The sequence below is a fragment of the Oncorhynchus keta genome, chromosome 20 (genome assembly GCF_023373465.1).
Source record: "Oncorhynchus keta strain PuntledgeMale-10-30-2019 chromosome 20, Oket_V2, whole genome shotgun sequence".
In the NCBI taxonomy this organism is placed as follows: domain Eukaryota; kingdom Metazoa; phylum Chordata; class Actinopteri; order Salmoniformes; family Salmonidae; genus Oncorhynchus; species Oncorhynchus keta.
Genome location: NC_068440.1, coordinates 4666548 through 4688506, shown reverse-complemented (window position 1 = coordinate 4688506; position 21959 = coordinate 4666548). Strand labels below are relative to the sequence as shown.

The 21959-nt window shown below is 43.2% G+C and overlaps 1 protein-coding gene and 1 long non-coding RNA gene across 2 annotated transcripts; one reads left to right on the top strand and one right to left on the bottom strand.

Moving 5' to 3' along the window:
• Nucleotides 1-1256: 1256 nt before the first annotated feature.
• LOC118399189 (trypsin-3-like) lies at nt 1257-4322 on the top strand. Its single transcript, XM_035795055.2, has 6 exons — nt 1257-1377; nt 1549-1711; nt 2100-2261; nt 2916-3007; nt 3431-3567; nt 3878-4322. Exons 1-6 carry the CDS (start codon nt 1338-1340, stop codon nt 4025-4027), a joined length of 744 nt encoding a protein of 247 aa, XP_035650948.1. The 5' UTR covers nt 1257-1337; the 3' UTR covers nt 4028-4322.
• A 132-nt stretch (nt 4323-4454) lies between these two features.
• On the bottom strand, nt 4455-6712 carry LOC127909831 (uncharacterized). Its single transcript, XR_008072462.1, has 3 exons — nt 6401-6712; nt 5610-5664; nt 4455-5434 (listed from the first exon to the last, which is right to left on the bottom strand). It is a non-coding gene; the product is annotated as an uncharacterized LOC127909831 (long non-coding RNA).
• Between the last annotated feature and the right edge of the window lie 15247 nt (nt 6713-21959).

Here is a 21959-nt window from a genome sequence, read left to right as displayed (position 1 = left end):
TGATTGAGTTGGAGTCGTGCATGGCCACGCAGGCATGGGTGAACAGGGAGTACAGGAGAGGGCTGAGAACGCACCCTTGTGGGGCCCCATTGTTGAGGATCAGCGGGGTGGAGATGTTGTTTCCTACCCTCACCACCTGGAGACGTGCCGTCAGAAAGTCCAGGACCCAGTTGCACAGGGCGGGGTTGAGACCCAGGGTCTCGAGCTTAATGGCGAGTTTGGAGGGTACTATGGTGTTAAATGCTGAGCTGTAGTCAATGAGCAGCATTCTTACATAGGTATTCCTCTTGTCTAGATGGGTTAGGGCAGTGTGATTGCGTCGTCTGTGTACCTATTGGTGCTGTAAGCAAATTGAAGTGGGTCTAGGGTGTCAGGTAGGGTGGAGGTGATATGATCCTTGACTAGTCTCTCAAAGCACTTCATGATGACAGAAGTGAGTGCTTTGGGGCAATAGTCGTTTAGCTCAGTTACCTTAGCTTTCTTGGGAACAGGAACGATGGTGGACCTTTTGAAGCATGTGGGAACATCACACTGGGATAGGGATTGATTGAATATGTCTGTAAACACACCAGCCAGCTGGTCTGCGCATGCTCTGAAGACACGGCTAGTTGGAGGCCTATAGTTTATTCTTATGTTTGGAATGTCATACAGTAGATACCATGATGTGACTCAGAGGAATATGTGTGAATCTGAATTATCCTATGTTATTGAACATCTTTTTTACAAACTACTGCACAGGCTCATGTTTCAAGGACTGTTAAACTCTTAGGACATGCTATCTAATTTGTGTCCCAACATTTCCCAAGGCTACTCAGAAGTACATTTAAACAAACACAACTAATATGATAAGGGCAGAACTGATGAGGTTATCTGAGTTGACATAATATTCCTTGCTGACCCTGGCTAGAACAGGCTAGAACAGGAAAGGAGCACCCAGAACAGTATTTATTTATAAATCAAAATAATGTGCTGATATATACAGTATTCCTATACGTTGCAAGTTATCATGTATTATGTGAGAATATGACTTCTTGAGTCACTGAACACACACAATTACTTCAGGTGTCTAGGTAAATGTCAAATGACCTGAGTCTATAGTTTATCATTACGTTTGGAATGTCATACAGTAGATAACATGACGTGGCCCCTAGTTGGAGGCCTAATGGTTCCATACTACACCCATATTGAATTAGGTAATGGCTCCATGTGTTCTGGAGCCATATGGCCTATTCCCAGGAAGAACTGGTTTTAACAGTACCTTTGAAAAAGTGGAGATAGTGTGGAGTGGTACAGTATATATAGCCTTGGTTGTGGGAGCGCCATACGTACAAACAAACATGAAAGCCCTGATTCTTCTGGCTTTACTCGGAGCAGTATGTAAGAAAAACAAATCACTCTAGAGGAAAGTGGACCGATGTGCCTATCCTTGTTAACTAAACTGTTTTAAAAAATCTTCTTTGTTAACGGATCCATCAGCTTATGGCTCTTATTATCTACTCTTCTGGATGTAAGTATGATCGGGCTTAACTCCACACCTGATTGTTTCAGTTGCTGCCCCGGTGGACGAGAGGGATGAGAAGGTTGTCGGAGGGTATGAGTGCCCTGCCCACTCCGTGCCCTACCAAGTGTCTCTGAACGCTGGCTACCACTTCTGCGGTGGCTCCCTGATCTCCAGCCAGTGGGTGGTGTCTGCTGCCCACTGCCACAAGTCGTAAGCACTGACAGGGCTTTATTAAACCGATGTAGGCCTATTTGATGTCAGCCCATGGTGGTTTAGCCTTTAATTGGGCCCACTTGTTATAGACTATAACAAGTGGGACACAGTCTTTCTTGGTAAGATAATCATATGGTCAGGAAAGAGTTCGGTATAATAGGTGATGTTGGTCAGGTAGTAGTCTAAATGTATTGTTTACTACAGAACCACATTTCAATATATGCCATTTCACAGTCGCTTTTTTCCAGAGCGACTTACAAGTAGCGCGTGCATACATTTTCGTATGGCTGGCCTACCGCGGGACTTCACACAATCTTAGATGTGTACTTTACTTTTCGTTCACTCCAAAATGATGGATTTCCTAAAACCCTCTCCTGATCCTCAGTCGTATCCAGGTGCGTCTGGGTGAGCACAACATCGAGCAGAACGAGGTCACTGAGCAGTGGATCGACTCCGCCAAGCTAATCAAGCACCCCAACTATGACAGTTACACCCTGGACAACGACATCATGCTGATCAAGCTGAGCAAGCCTGCCACCCTCAACAGGTGATTAATGAGCAGTGTTGTGGAGTAGTGAACTACATTTAGTTCAAACTAGTAATTCTGTGGTCGTTGAACTAAATAAAATATTGTTTGTGTTTTCAGTAGTAAATTACTGTTTGCCATGTAGTGGTGTAGCTAACTACTGGAACTACAATACTCTTCTTTCTAAAATAACATATTGGTGAAGTAGGCAAGAATTGACATACTTTCTTTTTTGGTATCAGACTTGTCTAATTCTCACTTGAAACACCTGTGTACCTAATTCTCACTTTTTTTGTTGAATAGGCTAAATTACACATTTTGACTGGCAATTTGTAGTCTATAACATTTCATATTTAGATATGATAATTATTCACGGAGTAGTTTGATGTAGTGCACTACTTTTTCTAAGTAACTAGTTAAGTAAAGTGTATTTTTCTTAAGGTTAGCTTTAATGTATCTTAACTTCTTACAGCGTGAAATAATTGGTAGCTTGGTAAACTATATTTTCAGAGTAGCTTCTTTAAGTCTTGAAGATCCTTTTTTTGTCCTTTTATCAATTTATAAATAAATATATATTTAGTTAGGCCTATGCCATTTGTATGCCTGTGGGTTTCAATTTGTACCGACTGCTGCTATTTAGGTGGAATCTATAACATTTGAACATGACATTTACAGCTACGTCCAGACTGTGGCCCTGCCCTCCCGCTGCCCCCAGGCCGACGAGAACTGCCTGGTGTCCGGCTGGGGCAACACCATCCCCAATGGAAGTAAGTGAGAGGCTGGAAGCTAAACGTAGAAGTTGCACCTGACCGTAGGCTTAGGATGCGACTAGCCAACCCACAATCTTAAACGTAAAACTATTTAGGAGAATACAAAATAATCCTGTATTAGTGGTTATGGGCCCTTTCTACAGTTCCATAACTATGCCATGATAAAGAGGACACACACTACAGGGGAAATCAGAGGGGATTGGGATGTGAAGTTAATAAGTGCCTTCTTTGATTAAAGCAAATTTACTTGAAGGGTATGCTTTTTTTGTGTACATGATGCACAACATTTCAAACGCAAACAGTTCAGGGCCGACTTGAATGCACACAACACAGCACCTCTCGTGAAGAATACTGTATGTTGAATGAGAGGCTGTGTAAGTGTGGCATAGCATATTCATTGACTTATTTCTGCTTTGCCAGACAGCTTTCCTACTAAACTCCAGTGCCTGAGGCAGCCCATCATCGATCACAGAATCTGCGAGAATGCTTACCCCCATCTGTTCACAGAGAACATGGTATGCTCTGGATTCATGCACGGAGGAGCCAGCAGCTGTCAGGTTAGTCGGCCTAAACCACTGAGAAAAAGGGGGTGGAGATACCGATATAGGACTGTTTGACTATACTATCAGGTTCAGCCACAGACTTTTCCTGCTTTCATTCTTCATCACCTCTACCACTTGTATTGATAGTATTCTCTAACCCTCTACCCAACACTCTCCTTTAGATTGTCTTACTACAGTTAGTCTCCTGAGAATATTCACTTTAATTCTGACCTTTTTATCCTCTCCCTCTCTCTGCCTTTCTCTCTGTGTGTGTGTTGTGTGTGTGTGTGTGTGTGTGTGTGTGTGTGTGTGTGTGTGCACGCAGGGGGATTCCGGTGGACCCCTGGTGTGTAATGGTCAGCTGCAGGGTGTGGTGTCCTGGGGTTACGAGTGTGCCCAGGAGGGACACCCCAGTGTCTATGCCCGCGTTTGCCGATACAACAACTGGATCAGCGATATCATGAGCAGCAACTAAACACAAATACACAGTGTTGCACACACACACACGTACTGTAATGCTCACACACTCATTCAAGGTCACACTAACTATGCCAATCAGAAACATTCACTCTACCTCTGAGTCAACAGACAGTGTATCAGTCAATACGTTGGGATACTGTGCAGCACTCTCACACCCTGTCAGTAATATACCGTTTGGAACACACACACTATATCCCGTGCAGACTACAGCCTACCCCCAGAGAAGTTTAGGCTATATCTATGAAATTAACTACAATAAATCCTATCAGTGTGTTTTATCTTCTTCAAAATGATTCAAACTGTTCTTCATAACACAGATAGGTACAACACATTGTGATGGGAACAGCATGTGAGCCACACATTTGTTGGGGGGGTGTTGTTGATAATATTGGGCTCCTCCTTTCAGGAATACATGTGGACATTTTCAAATATATATGCCATTTAGCAGACGCTTTTATCCAAAGCGACTTACAGTCATGTGTGCATACATTCTACGTATGGGTGGTCCCAGGAATCGAACCCACTACCCTGGCGTTACAAGCGCCATGCTCTACCAACTGAGAACATGTTCTAAGAGACCTCTCATCTCTCAATGAGCTGTAGCCTGCAGTATGTTACCCCCCAAATGGCATCCTATTTCCTATTTAGTGCACTACTTTTGACCAGGGCCAACAGGACTCAATATGTCAAAGTAGTGCACTATATAGGGAATAGGATGCCATTTGAGATGCATTCCAAGCCTGTCACAAGGGATATCAACTATTGTCTTTTTCAGGTTGTTAATTAAGAAGAGGTTGTAAGGGGAAAATGTGCATACTTTAAGGTTTATATAAATGATAGGTGTGTACAATCCTGTTACTCTGGATGTGTAAGTTGCTGTTTTCACATAACTCTGTACCTAATTCACCACGGCTCTGCACATCTCGTGTTCTTACGCCCGTTCTCTATACTCTGAAACCTGCATGTTCAGAACGAGGTGTCTCTGTTCTGAATAAAGTCTCTCCTTGTCCTCTATTCTAAGAACAAACAGTTGTTAGGACTTGCAGAAGAACACAGAGGACTCCGAATATCTGTTGGTTCGGCACATTGATATAGTTGTGGTGGATGAAGGAAATGTAACAAGGTTGGGCTATATAAGGCAAGTCTCAACTCAGAATCATTGGGCTCTCAACGAATCACCTACGGGTGGGGTGTTGACCAGCTACATTATTGCAATAATTAATCAATGGTTGTTTGAAGAAGTGACAAAGTCTCTCTCACTTGATTAGGATTTTTCACGACAAGGTTCACTTGCAGTTCAAATGGAGGTCAAAGTGCAGGGAAAACATGACAGGAAGGTGTGATTCTCTTCTATCATACTTCTTGTGAACTTCACTCACTGCTTGCGGTTTGCAGAAGGAAGCTGTAAATAGAGAGACATAAGTCGATCAGTATGGTACACCCTTCTAACCTCCATCTTAACTCCTCCTCCATATTTACTGGATTGGTTCAGTAGTGCAGAAGAGAACCTCCCCAGAAAGAGAGAAACGCCGCTCAGACATTTATTTGTTCGCCTGCTACGTTAGGTTATGACCCACCTGACCAGCAATTCTATCTATCTCTCTTTGGCCTTGAGGAATGAGTCTTCGCCCCCTGCAAGAAAGAACAAATAACAAACATGATTAACATCAACCAGTTGCGTTAAAGTGTCACTAAGAGGCTATTCAACATGCAATTCAATCTAGTACAGGCGTACCTAAATGAACAACAGAGACGGAATGCAATATGACATTTTATTAAATAGTTTGGGGAATGGCTTCGGAGCCAGAGGATGTGATGGAAGGTAGTCCTACGCCGGGCTGCTGGGAGAAAGGAGTTCCAATGACAGGCCGTATAAGGTTATTATACACTGCTCAACAGAATAAAGGGAACACTAAAATAACACATCCTAGATCTGAATTAATGAAATATTCTTCATAAATACTTGTTTCTTTACATAGTTGAATGTGCTGACAAAAAAAAAAAAAAATCACAAAAATTATCAATGGAAGTCAAATTTATCAACCCATGGATTTGGAGTCACACTCAAAATTAAAGTGGAAAACCACACTACAGGCTGTTCCAACTTTGATGTAATGTCCTTAAAACAAGTCAAAATGAGGCTCAGTAGTGTGTGTGGCCTCCACGTGCCTGTATGACCTCCCTACGACGCCTGGGCATGCTCCTGATGAGGTGGCGGATGGTCTCCTGAGGGATCTTTTTAATTTAATTTTAATTTTTTACCATTATTTAACTAGGCAAGTCAGTTAAGAACAAATTTGTATTTTCAATGACGGCCTAGGAACAGTGGGTTAACTGCCTGTTCAGGGGCAGAACGACAGATCTGTACCTTGTCAGCTCGGGGGTCCTCCCAGACCTGGACTAAAGCATCCGCTAACTCCTGGACAGTCTGTGGTGCAACGTGGCGTTGGTGGATGGAGCGAGACATGATGTCCCAGATGTGCTCAATTGGATTCAGGTCTGGGGAACAGGTGGGCCAGTCCATAGCATCAATGCCTTCCTCTTGCAGGAACTGCTGACACACTCCAGCCACATGAGGTCCACCATTGTCTTGCATTAGGAGGAACCCAGGGCCAACCGCACCAGCATATGGTCTCTGTTACAGATACAAGTATCCTGTGTGTGTATCCTGTGTGTGTGTTTCTTTTCTCTCCTTCTCCCCTCACAGGTGAAAATCATCACTCCCCAATCAGTCACCAATCATCAATCAGAAGACTCACCTCCTCCTGTTTCCTACCCAATCACAGTTCCTTTCCCTTGGTTTAAAAACCCTGTCAGTAGTTTGCTCTAGAGCTCAATCTCTCTGTAAATGCCATGTCTGTAGATCTTTATTCTGTAGAGCTCGCATTGATGTTCCATCCTGGATGAGCCTCACTACCTGAGCCACTTGTGTGGGTTGTAGACTCCGTCTCATGCTACCACTAGAGTGAAAGCACCACCAGCATTTAAAGGTGACCAAAACGTCAGCCAGGAAGCATAGGAACTGAGAAGTGGTCTGTGGTCACCACCTGCAGAACCACTCCTTTATTGGAGGTGTCTTGCTAATTGCCTATAATATCCACCTGTTGTCTATTCCATTTGCACAACAGCATGTGAAATTTATTGTCAATCAGTGTTGCTTCCTAAGTGGACAGATTGATTTCACAGAAGTGTGATTGACTTGGAGTTACATTGTGTTTAAGTGTTCCCTTTATTTTTTTGAGCAGTGTAGTTGGAGGTGGAGAGTTGTCAGTAACTTTTGCTGTATCACAGCAAGAAAGAGAACATGGGTAAGTTTGACATGTAAATACATCCCAAGATTTATGACTACAGAAAGGTGATAATTGCAAGATTTAGACCATATGTGAGAGGAATATGCGTTATTGTGCTCATAGGTTGAGGTAAATGGGTGAATGACAGTCCCCACGTGGTATAAAAGATTAGGAGAGATATGACGCTATGCTAATGATGATAACGTTTGTAACTTCTAACATATACACTGAGTATATCAAACATTTGCCCTCAGAACAGCATTAATTCGTCGGGGCATGGACTCTGCAAGCTGTTGAAAGCTTTCCACAAGGATGCTGGCCCATGTTAACTTCAATGCTTCCCACAGTTGTGTCAAGTTGGCTGGATGTCCTTTGGGTGGCGGACCATTGTTAATGCACACGGGAAACTGTTGAGTGTGAAAAACCCAGCAGTGTGTCAATTCTTGACACAAGCAAATGCGCCTGACACAAACAAATTATTTCAACGCTTAAAAATCCCTCTTTAACTTTTATCCTCCCCTCCATCTACTCTGAATGAAGTGGATTTAACAAGTGACATCAATAAGGGAAGTGAAGGGAAAGGCGGGAAAGGCGATACCTAGTCAGTTGCGCAATTGAATGAGTCAGGAATCAGAGCCGGATTACCGAATGGGTTCCAGGAAAAGGTACAAATAAAATATACAAGCAACTGATAAAATGCCTATTCAGCACCTCCGAATCACTCATTACTGTCATGCACAGGTCAGAAGTCTGCAACAGCTCAATACATTATTTAGATATTTTTTGGAAGTAGATACCGGCCCGGAACAGAGGTAAATGAAAATAGTTGCTCAGCAGAACTTATATTTTGTGAGTAACAAACGTATTTTGACATTATAACACTTAGAGTTGACTAATGGGAGTTTGAATCAGAGCTTCCTGGTCATTACAGAGGGGACATGTCATACACATAGTAGACATACAGTGTCTAATGCATAGATACTGGGGCAACCTATTCCACCTCGGGAGACTGAAAAGATTTGGCATGGGTCATCAGATCCTCAAAACGTTCTACAGCTGCACCATCGAGAGCATCCTGACTGGTTGCATCACTACCTTTTATGGCAACTGCTCGGCCTCTGACCGCAAGGCACTACAGAGGGTAGTGCGAACGGCCCAGTACATCACTGGGGCCAAGCTTCCTGCCATCCAGGACCTCTATACCATGTGGTGTCAGAGGAAGGCCCTAAAAATCGTCAAAGACTCCAGCCACCCTAGTCATAGACTGTTCTCTCTGCTACCGTACGACAAGCGGTACCGGAGCGCCAAGTCTAGGTTCAAGAGGCTTCTAAACAGCTTCTACCCCCAAGCCATAAGACTCCTGATACTCCATCCATTTCAATATTATCGCTTGCACAGTGCTCCTTGGGATGTTTAAAGCTTGGGAAATCTTTTTGTATCCAAATCCGGCTTTAAACTTCTTCACAACAGTATCTCGGACCTGCCTGGTGTGTTCCTTGTTCTTCATAATGCTCTCTGCGCTTTTAACGGACCTCTGAGACTATCACAGTGCAGGTGCATTTATACGGAGACTTGATTACACACAGGTGGATTGTATTTATCATCATTAGTCATTTAGGTCAACATTGGATCATTCAGAGATCCTCACTGAACTTCTGGAGAGAGTTTGCTGCACTGAAAGTAAAGGGGCTGAATAATTTTGCACGCCCAATTTTTCAGTTTTTGATTTGTTAAAAAGTTTGAAATATCCAATAAATGTCGTTCCACTTCATGATTGTGTCCCACTTGTTGTTGATTCTTCACAAAAACAGTTTTATTTGATTCCCTACTATGCATTGCGTGCCGACCGTTAATAAAGATTGTGACAGTGAGCAAGCTAACAATGATGGTGTCATATATATATATATATATATATATATATATATGACACCATCATTGTTAGATTGCTCACTGTCACAATCTTTAAGCATTAATTACTTTTTCAAGCCACTTCTCCATGTAATGCTACCCATAACCTATGCGCCCCTGCAAAGAATAGATTTGGATATACTGTATCTCTGTGCACTTCCTGCAAAATAAAGTATATGACCCAAGACGTATTGCTTACCAAACAGGCCTAAGTGGGCCTGAATATTAATGCTAGACTTCCTTCAGCAGAGAGACTCTACCCTTGCTCCATCCAATGATTGTATCTTACAACTTACTGAACTGGTATTAACCCATAACTACTTTGTCTTTGAGTCAGACCTTTTCCTTCAAATTCGGGGAGTAGCCATGGGCTCCCCTTTTCCCCCCTGTATGTGGAACAATTTGAAGAAGCATTCCTTTTTAAAACAGAGACACACTCCTTACTTTCTAAAATACTTTAATGGAAGAGATACATAGATGATGTCTTTGTGCTCTGGGAAGGAAGTCAGCAGGAAGTAAATGAATTCCAAACTCTGCTAAAGGAGAGCTCTGAACACCTCAAATACACCATGCAGACTGATGAGCGAAAAATAAACTACCTGGATTTATGGATCATCAAAGAGAATGATGCATTACACACAGACTTGTACACAAAGCCCACAGACCGCAATACCTTGCTATGTGCGGATAGTATGCATCCCCTTCCCCTCGAATTGTCTACCATATAGCCAGTTGTGCAGGGTTCAACAAATCTGTGGCCACCAGAAAGATTTTGACAGCAATGCTAAAAAAATGACAGATAAATTCAAAGGATAAAACTCTTGAAGCTGCAATGATGAAAATATCTCAAAAACCATGAGAGGAATTACTAAACTCAACTTAAGAAGAAAAACAACGCAACTGTCTTTTGTACTAAGTACACCAAGTGTTCAGAGAAAATGAAAGCAATCCTGAAAAAGCACTGGCATATTCTGCAATCAGATGAAAAAATTGCATCTCTTCAAGGAACCCCCACTGGTGGTCTATAAGCGTGGTCGCAATATTGGAGATAGATGAGATTTACATTTACATTTAAGTCATTTAGCAGACGCTCTTATCCAGAGCGACTTACAAATTGGTGCATTCACCTTATGACATCCAGTGGAACAGCCACTTTACAATAGTGCATCTAAATCTTTTAAGGGGGTGAGAAGGATTACTTTATCCTATCCTAGGTATTCCTTAAAGAGGTGGGATCTGACCTGCCCCCTGAGCCCACGCAGACACTCTTGACACCTATCCCAAATGGGAACTACAAATATGGCTCATGCGCACAGTGCAATGGCACTATAAAAACATCCTTCTTCAGACACCCACATACAGGTGGAAAAATCCCTGTTAGGGGTATCATCTCATGCAAGACCAAGGGAGTAATCTATCTCATCGCCTGTTCATGTGGAAAAGCCTACGTAGGACAAACGAAAAGACGATTAAAACAACGCATAGCTGAACACCGCAGCTCAATCAGGTGTAAGAACATTGACTATCCAATAGCAGCTCACTTTGTTGAAGCTAACCATCCCATCTCCTCCCTCAAATACACAGGCATTGAGCATGTTGCTCTACCAAGGGGAGGAGGTAACATTGAGATTCTACTACTACGAAGGGAGGCTTACTGGATATCCTCTCTAAAACATTGACCCCTAGTGGTCTGAATATTGACTTTGATCTCAGGCCCTTCTTATGACCACATTTTCCTTTATGAACAAGTCTTATAAATTAAACATTTTATTTTTACAGCTTATTAGCTATTACCTAATACGTTCCCCCTGTTGATGATGCTCATTATATATTAAGGTTGAACCAATATTACATGTAACAAAAATGAAATACGAAAATGATGTGAAATTGAATGAAACAATATTGCATGTTGACGCTAATATAATGTACAATATTCCATTATGTTTCTATATGATAACAATAGCATAATATATTTAATATGCCATATAATATTTTTAAACAGTTTCACACATTTTTATTCACTTAATCATTATGACCCACCCCTCACTACTGTCATTGTTCACACTAATTGCACTGTTTGTCTACATAACATGGGTCAAGTATTCATGACATTACCCTGAGGAAGGCACAGCGATGCCGAAACGTTGGTAAATACCCATTAAATTGCTGCGAGATTATACATATGGATTGTGCGACTTTTCTTTAAGTTGATAGATTATAGTGTAATCGCCATTATTCAGCACCTCCACACAAACTAATATTCTGGGTGTGCGCAAGCTCATGTTTTTTTAAACATTTTTTTTTTATATAGACTTAGCCTATATGCCATAAATTGTAAGGCTGTAAAGTGTATCTGTAAGAAATGAACACGTATCAAACGTGTATGGCTTCTGAGTTTGTTTTTGTTCATTTGAGTTTATCGAAAAGTTTGTGTTCGCAATGCAGCAAATGATAACAGAAAAGTAGTGCCTGATATTTGTCTAGTATTACAAAAAAACAGAACATTTATTAGAAATGGTTAATGTGCCATTAAATTGCCTGCAAATGATATGAAAGCCATGCTGTTGACGCAAAGTAAAAACAAGCTGGTGTGAATATGAGTGGGTGCCCAGTGCTGGTGTCTTTAATGGAGATAATTTGTGTACTCTCCATTATCCCCTCTTGTAGTGTTCAGTGGACAAACTTGCCATTTTCTCAACAGTTTTTTGTCTTTCTCATCCTGAGAAGGAAGAGCAGTTCAAGCACTAGCATATCACAATTCATAGAGAGACGTGGACAAAAGTGAGCGCTGCCCCCCAAAAACAATCCCGCCCTTGCACAGGCCTGCAGGTCAATCGACAGAGTAAAGCTTGTTGCAACCTTGAAAGAGAAGTTGACTATTTTATAAATTGATGTTAGATGGTGTTGTGTAAAAAAGAAAGCGAGACTGTAGATTCTTCAAACAACAACTTTATTATAATATTTCCAAATCTTGAGCAGTTAACAATTACTCAATGGTGCAGAGCTAAGGGCCCAACGAACAGAGTTGGGTCTCAGCTTTTATAAAATACAACCTCTTTTTCTACGTGGCAGTTAGCAGATGTGTGAGAGCCTGGTGGGAACATAGCGTGCAAACAAGTGATAACGTCAGTTTTATTACCCCTTTCTGCTGATATCTAGGTGCTGCTGCTCAAGCTAGCTCCTGTTCTCCTCATATCGCCACTCAGCTGTGTCCTTGACAGATACCAAAAAAACATGATATACCAAGACTCTGGTCACCCTCAAACGGCTCTTAGCTGTACGCCCAGACTTACGACTAGGCCAGACAAAGTCAGATTGTCTCAGTGTAATTGTAATTTTCCACCATAATGGTTTAGATGAATGACAGGTGAACTCTTAACCCATTCATGTCCAAAAACAGAAATGTATTATTTCCATTGGTACATATTTCTTATTTTTTCATCAGCCAAAGTGTTTGTCTACAACGTGAGTTTATGATATTGTACTATATTTAGTCTTTGGACAGATGGGGTTACTAATCAAGTCATGTGAATAGATGTTCAAATCATCAGATCTTAGTGATTGTTAGTATATAGAACAAAAGGTGCTATCTTGAACCTAAATGGGTTCTTCGGCTGTCCCAATAGGATAACCATTAAGAAACCTTTTGGGTTCCATGTAGAGACCATTCTACAGAGGGTTCTCCACGGAATCCAAAACGGTTCTGCATGGAACCCAAAAGGGTTCTCCTATGGGGGCACAGGGTTGCCTAGTGGTTAGAGCGTTGGACTAGTAACCGGGTTGCAAGTTCAAACCCCCGAGCTGACAAGGTACAAATCTGTCATTCTGCCCCTGAACAGGCAGTTAACCCACTGTTCCTAGGCCGTCATTGAAAATAAGAATTTGTTCTTAACTGACTTGCCTGGTTAAATAAAGGTTAAAAAAAAGATCACTTTTGGAACCCTTTTTTCTAAGAGTGTATACATGAAAACAATACCTAAAGAATTCCATTCACACACACCCCCAAGGATCTATTTTAACAAACATAATGCAATGGTAAATCTTAGTACTGGCCGTGTGGTGTGTCAGAAATATTTTCACAACCTAAATGATGGGTGCAGTAGCTGGCGATGGCGCAAAAGGGCTGGGTTTTGATGAATAAACAATTTTTGGGTGTGTCAAGGCTTGGCCCCTCACTGGCCAATCAGAACGTGCTCAATTGCTTAATATGTAGTTTCTTCAAGTTGTGTATGTACAGTTGAAGTCGGAGGTGTACATACACTTAGGTTGGAGTCATTAAAACTCGTTTTTCAACCACTCCACAAATTTCTTCTTAACACACTAAAATTTTGACAAGTCGGTTAGGACAGATTACAGACAGATTACATTTACATCACTTATAATTCACTGTATCATGATTCCAGTGGGTCAGAAGTTTACATACACTTGACTGTGCCTTTAAACAGCTTGGTAAATTCCAGAAAATTATGTCATGGCTTTAGAAGCTTCTGATAGTCTAATTGACATAATTTGAGTCAATTGGAGGTGTGCCTGTGGATGTATTTCAAGGCATACCTTCAACCTCAGTCCCTCTTTGCTTGACATCATGGGAAAATCAAAAGAAATCAGCCAAGACCTCAGAAAAAAAACTTGAATACCTCCACAAGTCTGGTTCATCCTTGGGAGCAATTTCCAAACTCCTGAAGGTACCACGTTCATATGAACAAACAATAGTACGCAAGTAGACACACCATGGGACCACACAGCCGTCATACCACTCAGGAAGGAGATGCGTTCTGTCTCCTAGAGATGAACGTACTTTGGTGCGAAAAGTGCAAATCAATCCAAGAACAACACCAAAGGACCTTGTGAAGATGCTGGAGGAAACAGGTACAAAAGTATCGATATCTACATTAAACGAGTCCTATATCGACATAACCTGAAAGGCCGCTCAGTAAGGAAGAAGCCACTGCTCCAAAACCGCCATAAAAAAGCCAGACTACAGTTTGCAACTGCACATGGGGACAAAGATCAAACTTTTTGGAGAAATGTCCTTTGGTCCGATGAAACAAAAATAGAACTGTTTGGCCATAATGACCATCGTTATGTTCGGAGGAAAAAGGTGGAGGAATGCAAGCTGAAGAACACCATCCCAACCGTGAAGCACGGGGGTGGCAGCATCCTGTTGTGGGGGTGTTTTGCTGCAGGAGGGACTGGTGCACTTCACAAAATAGATGGCATCATGAGGTAAGAAAATTATGTGGATATATTGAAGCAACATCTCAAGATATCAGTCAGGAAGTTAAAGCTTGGTCGCAAATGAGTCAGGCCTGTATGCTCTAGTCGGCTGGCCCTCGCTACATATTCGTCGCCAGACCCACTCGCTCCAGGTAATCTACAAGTCCATGCTAGGTAAAGCTCCACCTTATCTCGGTTCACTGGTCACGATGGCAATACCCACCCATAGCATGCGCTCCAGCAGGTGTATCTCACTGATCATCCCTAAAGCCAACACCTCATTTGGCCGCATTTCCTTCCAGTTCTCTGCTGCCTGTGACTGGAACGCATTGCAAAAATCGTTGAAGTTGGAGACTTTTATCTCCCTCACCAACTTTAAACATCTGCTATCTGAGCAGCTAACCGATCGCTGCAGCTGTACACAGTCCATCGGTAAATTGCCCACCCAATTTACTTACCTCATCTCCATACTGTTTTTATTTATTTACTTTTTTGCTCTTTTGCACACCAGTATCTCTACCTGCACATGACCATCTGATTATTTATCACTCCAGTGTTAATCTGCTAAATTGTAATTATTCGCCTACCTCCTCATGCCTTTTGCACACAATGTATATAGACTCTTTTTTAAATTTTATTTTTTTCTACTATGTTATTGACTTGTTTATTGTTTACTCCATGTGTAACTCTGTGTTGTTGTCTGTTCACACTGCTATGCTTTATTTTGGCCAGGTCGCAGTTGTAAATGAGAACTTGTTCTCAACTAGCCTACCTGGTTAAATAAAGTCCTTCTGTTCATCTGACTTAGAATTTCTCACAATCAAATGCCGACAGCATTATCTACCAAGGGAATTCTCTTCTATCATGATCACAGTCGTGTATATTCCCCCCCAAGCAGACACATCGACGGCCCTGAAAGAACTTCATTGGACCCTATGTAAACTGGAAACCACATATCCTGAGGCTTGCATTTATTGTAGCCGGGGATTTTAACAAGGCTAATCTGAAAACAAGGCTCCCCAGCATATCGATTGTGCTGCCAGTGCTGGCAAAACCCTAGACCACTGTAATTCTAACTTCTGCGATGCATATGGTCCTTCTGTAGCTCAGTTGGTAGAGCATGGCGCTTGTAACGCCAGGGTAGTGGGTTCGATTCCCGGGACCACCCATACGTAGAATGTATGCACACATGAGTCGCTTTGGATAAAAGCGTCTGCTAAATGGCATTTATTATTATTATTATTATTATTATAAAGCCCTCCACCGCACTCCCTTTGGAAAAGCTGACCACGACTCCATTTTGTTGCTCCCTGCCTATAGACAGGAACTACAACAGGAAGCTCCCGCGCTCAGGTCTGTTCAATGCTGGTCCGACCGATCGGATTCCACGCTTCAAGTGGACTGGGATATGTTCTGCATTGCAACGAACAACAACATTGACGAATATGCTGATTCGGTGTGCGAGTTTATTAACAAGTGCATTGGTGATGTTGTACCCACAGCGTCTATTAAAACATTCCCCAACCAGAAACCGTGGATTGATGGCAGCATTCGGCAAAAGTGAACGCACCACGAACCACTGCTTTTAATCAGGGCAAGGTGACCGGAAACATAACCGAATACAAACAGTGTAGCAATTCCCTCCGCAAGGCAATCAAACAAGCTAAGCATCAGTACAGAGACAAAGTGGAGTCGCAATTCAATGGCTCAGACACAAGAGGTTTGTGGCAGGGTCTACAGTCAATCACGGACTACAAAAGAAAAACCAGCCCCGTCGCGGATCACGATGCCTTGCTCCCAGACAGACTAAACAACTTTTTTAATCGCTTTGAGGACAGTACAGTGCTACTGACACGGCCCGCTACCAAAACTTGCGGGCTCTCCTTCACTGCAGCCGACGTAAAACATTTAAACGTGTTAAACCTCGCAAGGCTGCAGGCCCAGACAGCATCCCCGGCCGCTTCCTCAGAGCATGCGCAGACCACCTGGCTGGTGTGTTTACAGACATATTCAATCATTCCTTATCCCAGTCTGCTGTCCCCACATGCTTTATTGATAAATAAATACTGTTCTGGGTGCTCCTTTCCTGTTCTAGCCTGTTCTAGCCAGGGTCAGCAAGGAATATTATGTCAACTCAGATAACCTCATCAGTTCTGCCCTTATCATATTAGTTGTGTTTGTTTAAATGTACTTCTGAGTAGCCTTGGGAAATGTTGGGACACAAATTAGATGGCATGTCCTAAGAGTTTAACAGTCCTTGAAACATGAGCCTGTGCAGTAGTTTGTAAAAAATATATTCAATAACATAGGATAATTCAGATTCACACATATTCCTCTGAGTCACATCATGGTATCTACTGTATGACATTCCAAACATAAGAATAAACTATAGGCCTCCAACTAGCCGTGTCTTCAGAGCATGCGCAGACCAGCTGGCTGGTGTGTTTACAGACATATTCAATCAATCCCTATCCCAGTGTGATGTTCCCACATGCTTCAAAAGGGCCACCATTGTTCCTGTTCCCAAGAAAGCTAAGGTAACTGAGCTAAATGACTACTGCCCTGTAGCACTCACTTCCATCATCATGAAGTGCTTTGAGAGACTAGTCAAGGACCATATCACCTCCACTCAACCTGACACCCTAGACCCACTCCAAGTTGCTTACCTCCACAATAGGTCCACAGACGACGCAATCGCAATCACACTACACACTGCCCTAACCCATCTGGACAAGAGGAATATCTATGTAAGAATGCTGTTCATCGTTTACAGCTCAGCATTTAACACCATAGTACCCTCCAAACTCGTCATTAAGCTCAAGACCCTGGGTCTCGACCCCGCCCTGTGCAACTGGGTCCTGGACTTCCTGACGGGCCGCACCCAAGTGGTGAGGTTAGGTAACAACATCTCCACCCCACTGATCCTCAACACTGGGTCCCCACAGGGGTGTGTTCTCAGCCCTCTCCTGTACTCCCTGTTCACCCACGACTGCGTGGCCATGCACACCTCCAACTCAATCATCAAGTTTGCAGACGACACTACAGTGCTAGGCTTGATTACCAACAACGACGAGACTGCCTACAGGGAGGAGGTGAGGGCCCTCGGAGTGTGGTGTCAGGAAAATAACCTCACACTCAATGTCAACAAAACAAAGGAGATGATTGTGGACTTCAGGAAACAGCAGAGGGAGCAGTCCCCTATCTATATTGACGGAACAGTCGTGGAGAGGGTGGAGAGTTTTAAGTCCCTCGGCGTACACATCACGGGCAAACTGAAATGGTCCACCCACACAGACAGCGTGGTGAAGAAGGCGCAGCAGCGCCTCTTCAACCTCAGGAGGCTGAAGAAATTTGGCTTGTCACCAAAAACACTCAAACTTTTACAGATGCACAATCGAGAGCATCCCGTCGGGCTGTATCACCGCAAGGTACGGCAGCTGCTCCGCCCATAACCAGAAGGCTCTCCAGAGGGTAGTGAGGTCTGCACAACGCATCACCGGGTGCAAACTACCTGCCTTCCAGGACACCTACAACACCCGATGTCACAGGAAGGCCAAAAAGATCATCAAGGACAACAACCACCCGAGCCACTGCCTGTTCACCCCGCTATCATCCAGAAGGTGAGGTCAGTACAGGTGCATCAAAGCGGGGACCGAGAGACGGTCATCAGACTGTTAAACAGCCATCACTAACATTGAGTGGCTGCTGCCAACATACTGACTCAACTCCAGCCACTTTAATATTGATGTAATCAATTCATCACTAGCCACTTTATATAATACACTACATTACTCATCTCATATGTATATACTGTACGCTATACATACACTACATTACTCATCTCATATTTATATACTGTATGCTATACCATCTATTGCATCTTGCCATCTTGATGTAATGTATCACTAGCCACTTTAAACAATGCCACTTCATATAAAATTTTCATACCCTACATTACTCATCTCATATGTATACACTGTACTCTATACCATCTACTGCATCTTGCCTATGCCGTTCAGTCATCACTCATTAGATATTTTTATGTAAATATTTGTGTCCATTCCTTTATACTTGTGTGTATAAGGTAGTTTCTGTGGAATTGTTAGGTTATATTACTTGTTAGATATTACTGCATGGTCGGAACTTGAAGCACAATCATTTCGCTACACTCGCATTAACATCTGCTAACCATGTGTATGTGACGAATACATTTGATTTGATTTGATAGCTGTCTGCATCTGGGTCTTATCCTGAGTTCTGATACAAACATTGCAAAAGTTATTGCAGACAAGAGATTTAACGGCGAATGTCTTTTGAATGTCTGATATAAAACCCACTAGATCTCGCTGCTGGGTAGGGTTACTGCCTTCAGTTGGAGTATATGTATTCTCCTCATTTTGATGTAGTCCTACCCTGCAACTTGGCTTGTAGCCTGCCTGGCAACCTTGTGACCATGTAATTCGGAGTTAGGTGTATTTAGACAGTTCCAAAGTGATATTGCAAGCGATAGCTGTGAGTATAATTGAAATGCCTTTGCTTCTTCAGAGGATGAGGCATGGATGTAAGGGATAATAACCTACTATGCTATACCAGCAGAGGGCAGGCTTGTTCATTTAATGTCCACGTGTTTCTTTCCCCAGCCACCATTCCTATACATGAAGTTTGGTGCAGTGGCCTCAGAGAGAAGATAGCCTACACCATTAGCAAGCATGCATATGGCATAGTGGTTATTTTATGTTCCTGCTTGTAAACTCAGCAAAAAAAGAAACGTCCCTTTTTCAGGACCCTGTCTTTCATAGATAATTCGTCAAAATCCAAATCACTTCACAGATCTTCATTGCAAAGGGTTTAAACACTGTTTCCCATGCTTGTTCAATGAACCACAATTCAATGAACATGCACCTGTGGAATGGTCGTTAAGACACGCACAGCTTACAGACGGTAGGCAATTCAAGGTCACAGTTATGAAAACTTAGGACACTCAAGAGGCTTTTCTACTGACTGAAAAACACCAAAAGAATGATGCCCAGGGTCCCTGCTCATCTGCGTGAACGTGCCTTAGGCATGCTGCAAGGAGTCATGAGGACTGCAGATGTGGCCAGGGCAATAAATTGCCATGTCCGTACTGTGAGATGCCTAAGACAGTGCTATAGGGAGACAGGGTGGACAGCTGATCGTCCTCACAGTGGCAGACCACATGTTGCAACAGCTGCACAGGATCAGTACATCTGAACATCACACCTGCGGGACAGGTACAGGATGGCAACAACAACTGCCCGAGTTACACCAGGAACGCACAATCCCTCCATCAGTGATCAGACTGTCCGCAATAGGCTGAGAGAGGCTGGACTGAGGGCTTGTAGATCTGTTGTAAGGCAGGTCCTCACCAGACATCACCGGCAACAACGTCGCTTATGGGCACAAACCCACCGTCGCTGGACCAGACAACACTGGCAAAAAGTGCTCTTCACTGTAACGATTTTCTTCTTTCTCTGTCGAGGAGTATGAGAGATCGGACCAATGCGCAGCGTGGTAAGTGTCCATAATACATTTATTCAACTGAACACAGAATACAAAAGAACAAGAGAAATAAATGAAAAACCGAAACAGTTCTGTATGGTAAACACAGACACAGAAAACAACTACCTACAGCCCATAGTGGGAAAACAGGCTGCCTAAGTATGGTTCTCAATCAGAGACAATGACAAACAGCTGCCTCTGATTGGGAACCATACCAGGCCAAACACAGAAATACAAAAACATAGAACAACACATAGAATGCCCACCCCAACTCACGCCCTGACTAAACTAAACTAGAGACATAAAAAAGGAACTAAGGTCAGGATGTGACAGTACACCCCCCCAAAGGTGCGGACTCCGCCCGCAAAACCTAAACCCATAGGGGGAGGGTCTGGGTGGGCATCTGTCCACGGTGGCGGCTCTGGCGCGGGACGTGGACCCCACTCCACCATAGTCTTGGCCCACTTAAGTGGCGCCTTTGGAGCGGCGAACCTCGCCACCGACCTCAGACTGGGGACCCTTGCAGCGGGCCCCGAATAGACGGGAGACTCCGGCAGCGCCGAAGTGAAGGGCGGCCCTGGAGGGAGGAGACGGAGAGAGAGCCTGGTCCTCAGAGGAGGCACAGGATAGACCGGGCCGTGGAGGCGCACTCGAGGTCTCCAACTAAGGGCCTGCACAACCCGTCCCGGCTAGATGGTGATTTTTGAACTGTTATGACCCCCCCGCTCCCCGCTCCCCACTCCCCACTCTACTCCATTTCCACCCAAATGTCACTGCACCGCCACCTTACTTTTCCCCTCATAACTGCACTGATGCCTGGGGATTTCCTGATGAAATGGAAAAGCCTTTGTCAGTATGGCATAAAATGGCTTGGATTTTGTAGGTCATGGAAATGGTTTTGCAATAGGACATTGTTAGATGGGTAGCAAAGCATAAAGGGCTACTAACTTAGTAATAGTATGATAACAAGTTATAGGTACTCACCACGAATACATTATTTTACCCAGAAACCTTTTTGTGTAAATTATATGATTGTCTCAGAGTAGTACGCACCATAAGTAGTAGAGGGGCTAACAATACAAGAAGGCACAATGCTAAATATAATGCAGGAAATAAACCAACCCTCAACTGAAAGATGTAAGACAAGTCATCGTCACTGTTTGTGTTACGGGAACTCTTGAATGTGTGTAGTTCATGGTGTTCGGTTATTGCAGCTTTAAATGAGACAGTCTTGAGGTCCCTGAAGTTTGCGGCTGTTTATGTTTTGATCATTTCCTCCCTCTTCTATATTTGCCATTGCCTCAGGCTTACCAGTGTACCACACAGTAAATCAAATTTTAAGACCCAAAGTATTAAGTAACAAAAATGAGTATTACACGTAACAAAACACACACACACACACACACACACACACACACACACACACACACACACACACACACACACACACACACACACACACACAGAGCCACCCTCAGCTCTGAATCAGCCCTTCTACGGCTCTTCCCCTCTGTCACGACTTTCGCCAAAGTCGGTGCCTCTCCTTGTTCGGGCGGCGGTCGGCGTCGCCCCATCGCCGATCCACTTTTCTTTTTCCTTTGGATTTTGTCTTTGTTTTCAAACACCTGTTTTCCATTTCACAATTATTTGTTCCTGTATTTAAACCCGCTGTTTCCCCCATGGTGTTGTGTGGGATTATTTCATGTTCAGTTAGGTTTATTTTGATGGCTGTTTTTTTATGCTGTGTTGTGTTCTGTGTTCTGGTGCTGTGTTCACCCGTGCGTTATCTTTACCGTCTTGTTTTGGTCAAGTATATTGTTACCTTGTGCCTTGTTGAGTAAAGTACGTTGCTCACTCATTCTGCTCTCCTGCGCCTGACTTCAAGCACCAGCTACACTCACCTTCTGACACCCTCCCTCTATTTACATCTCTCTCCCCTTTTTTGTCCCCCTTGCCCTCTCCATATCTCTCTCGTGTTTAGCCTGTAAGCAC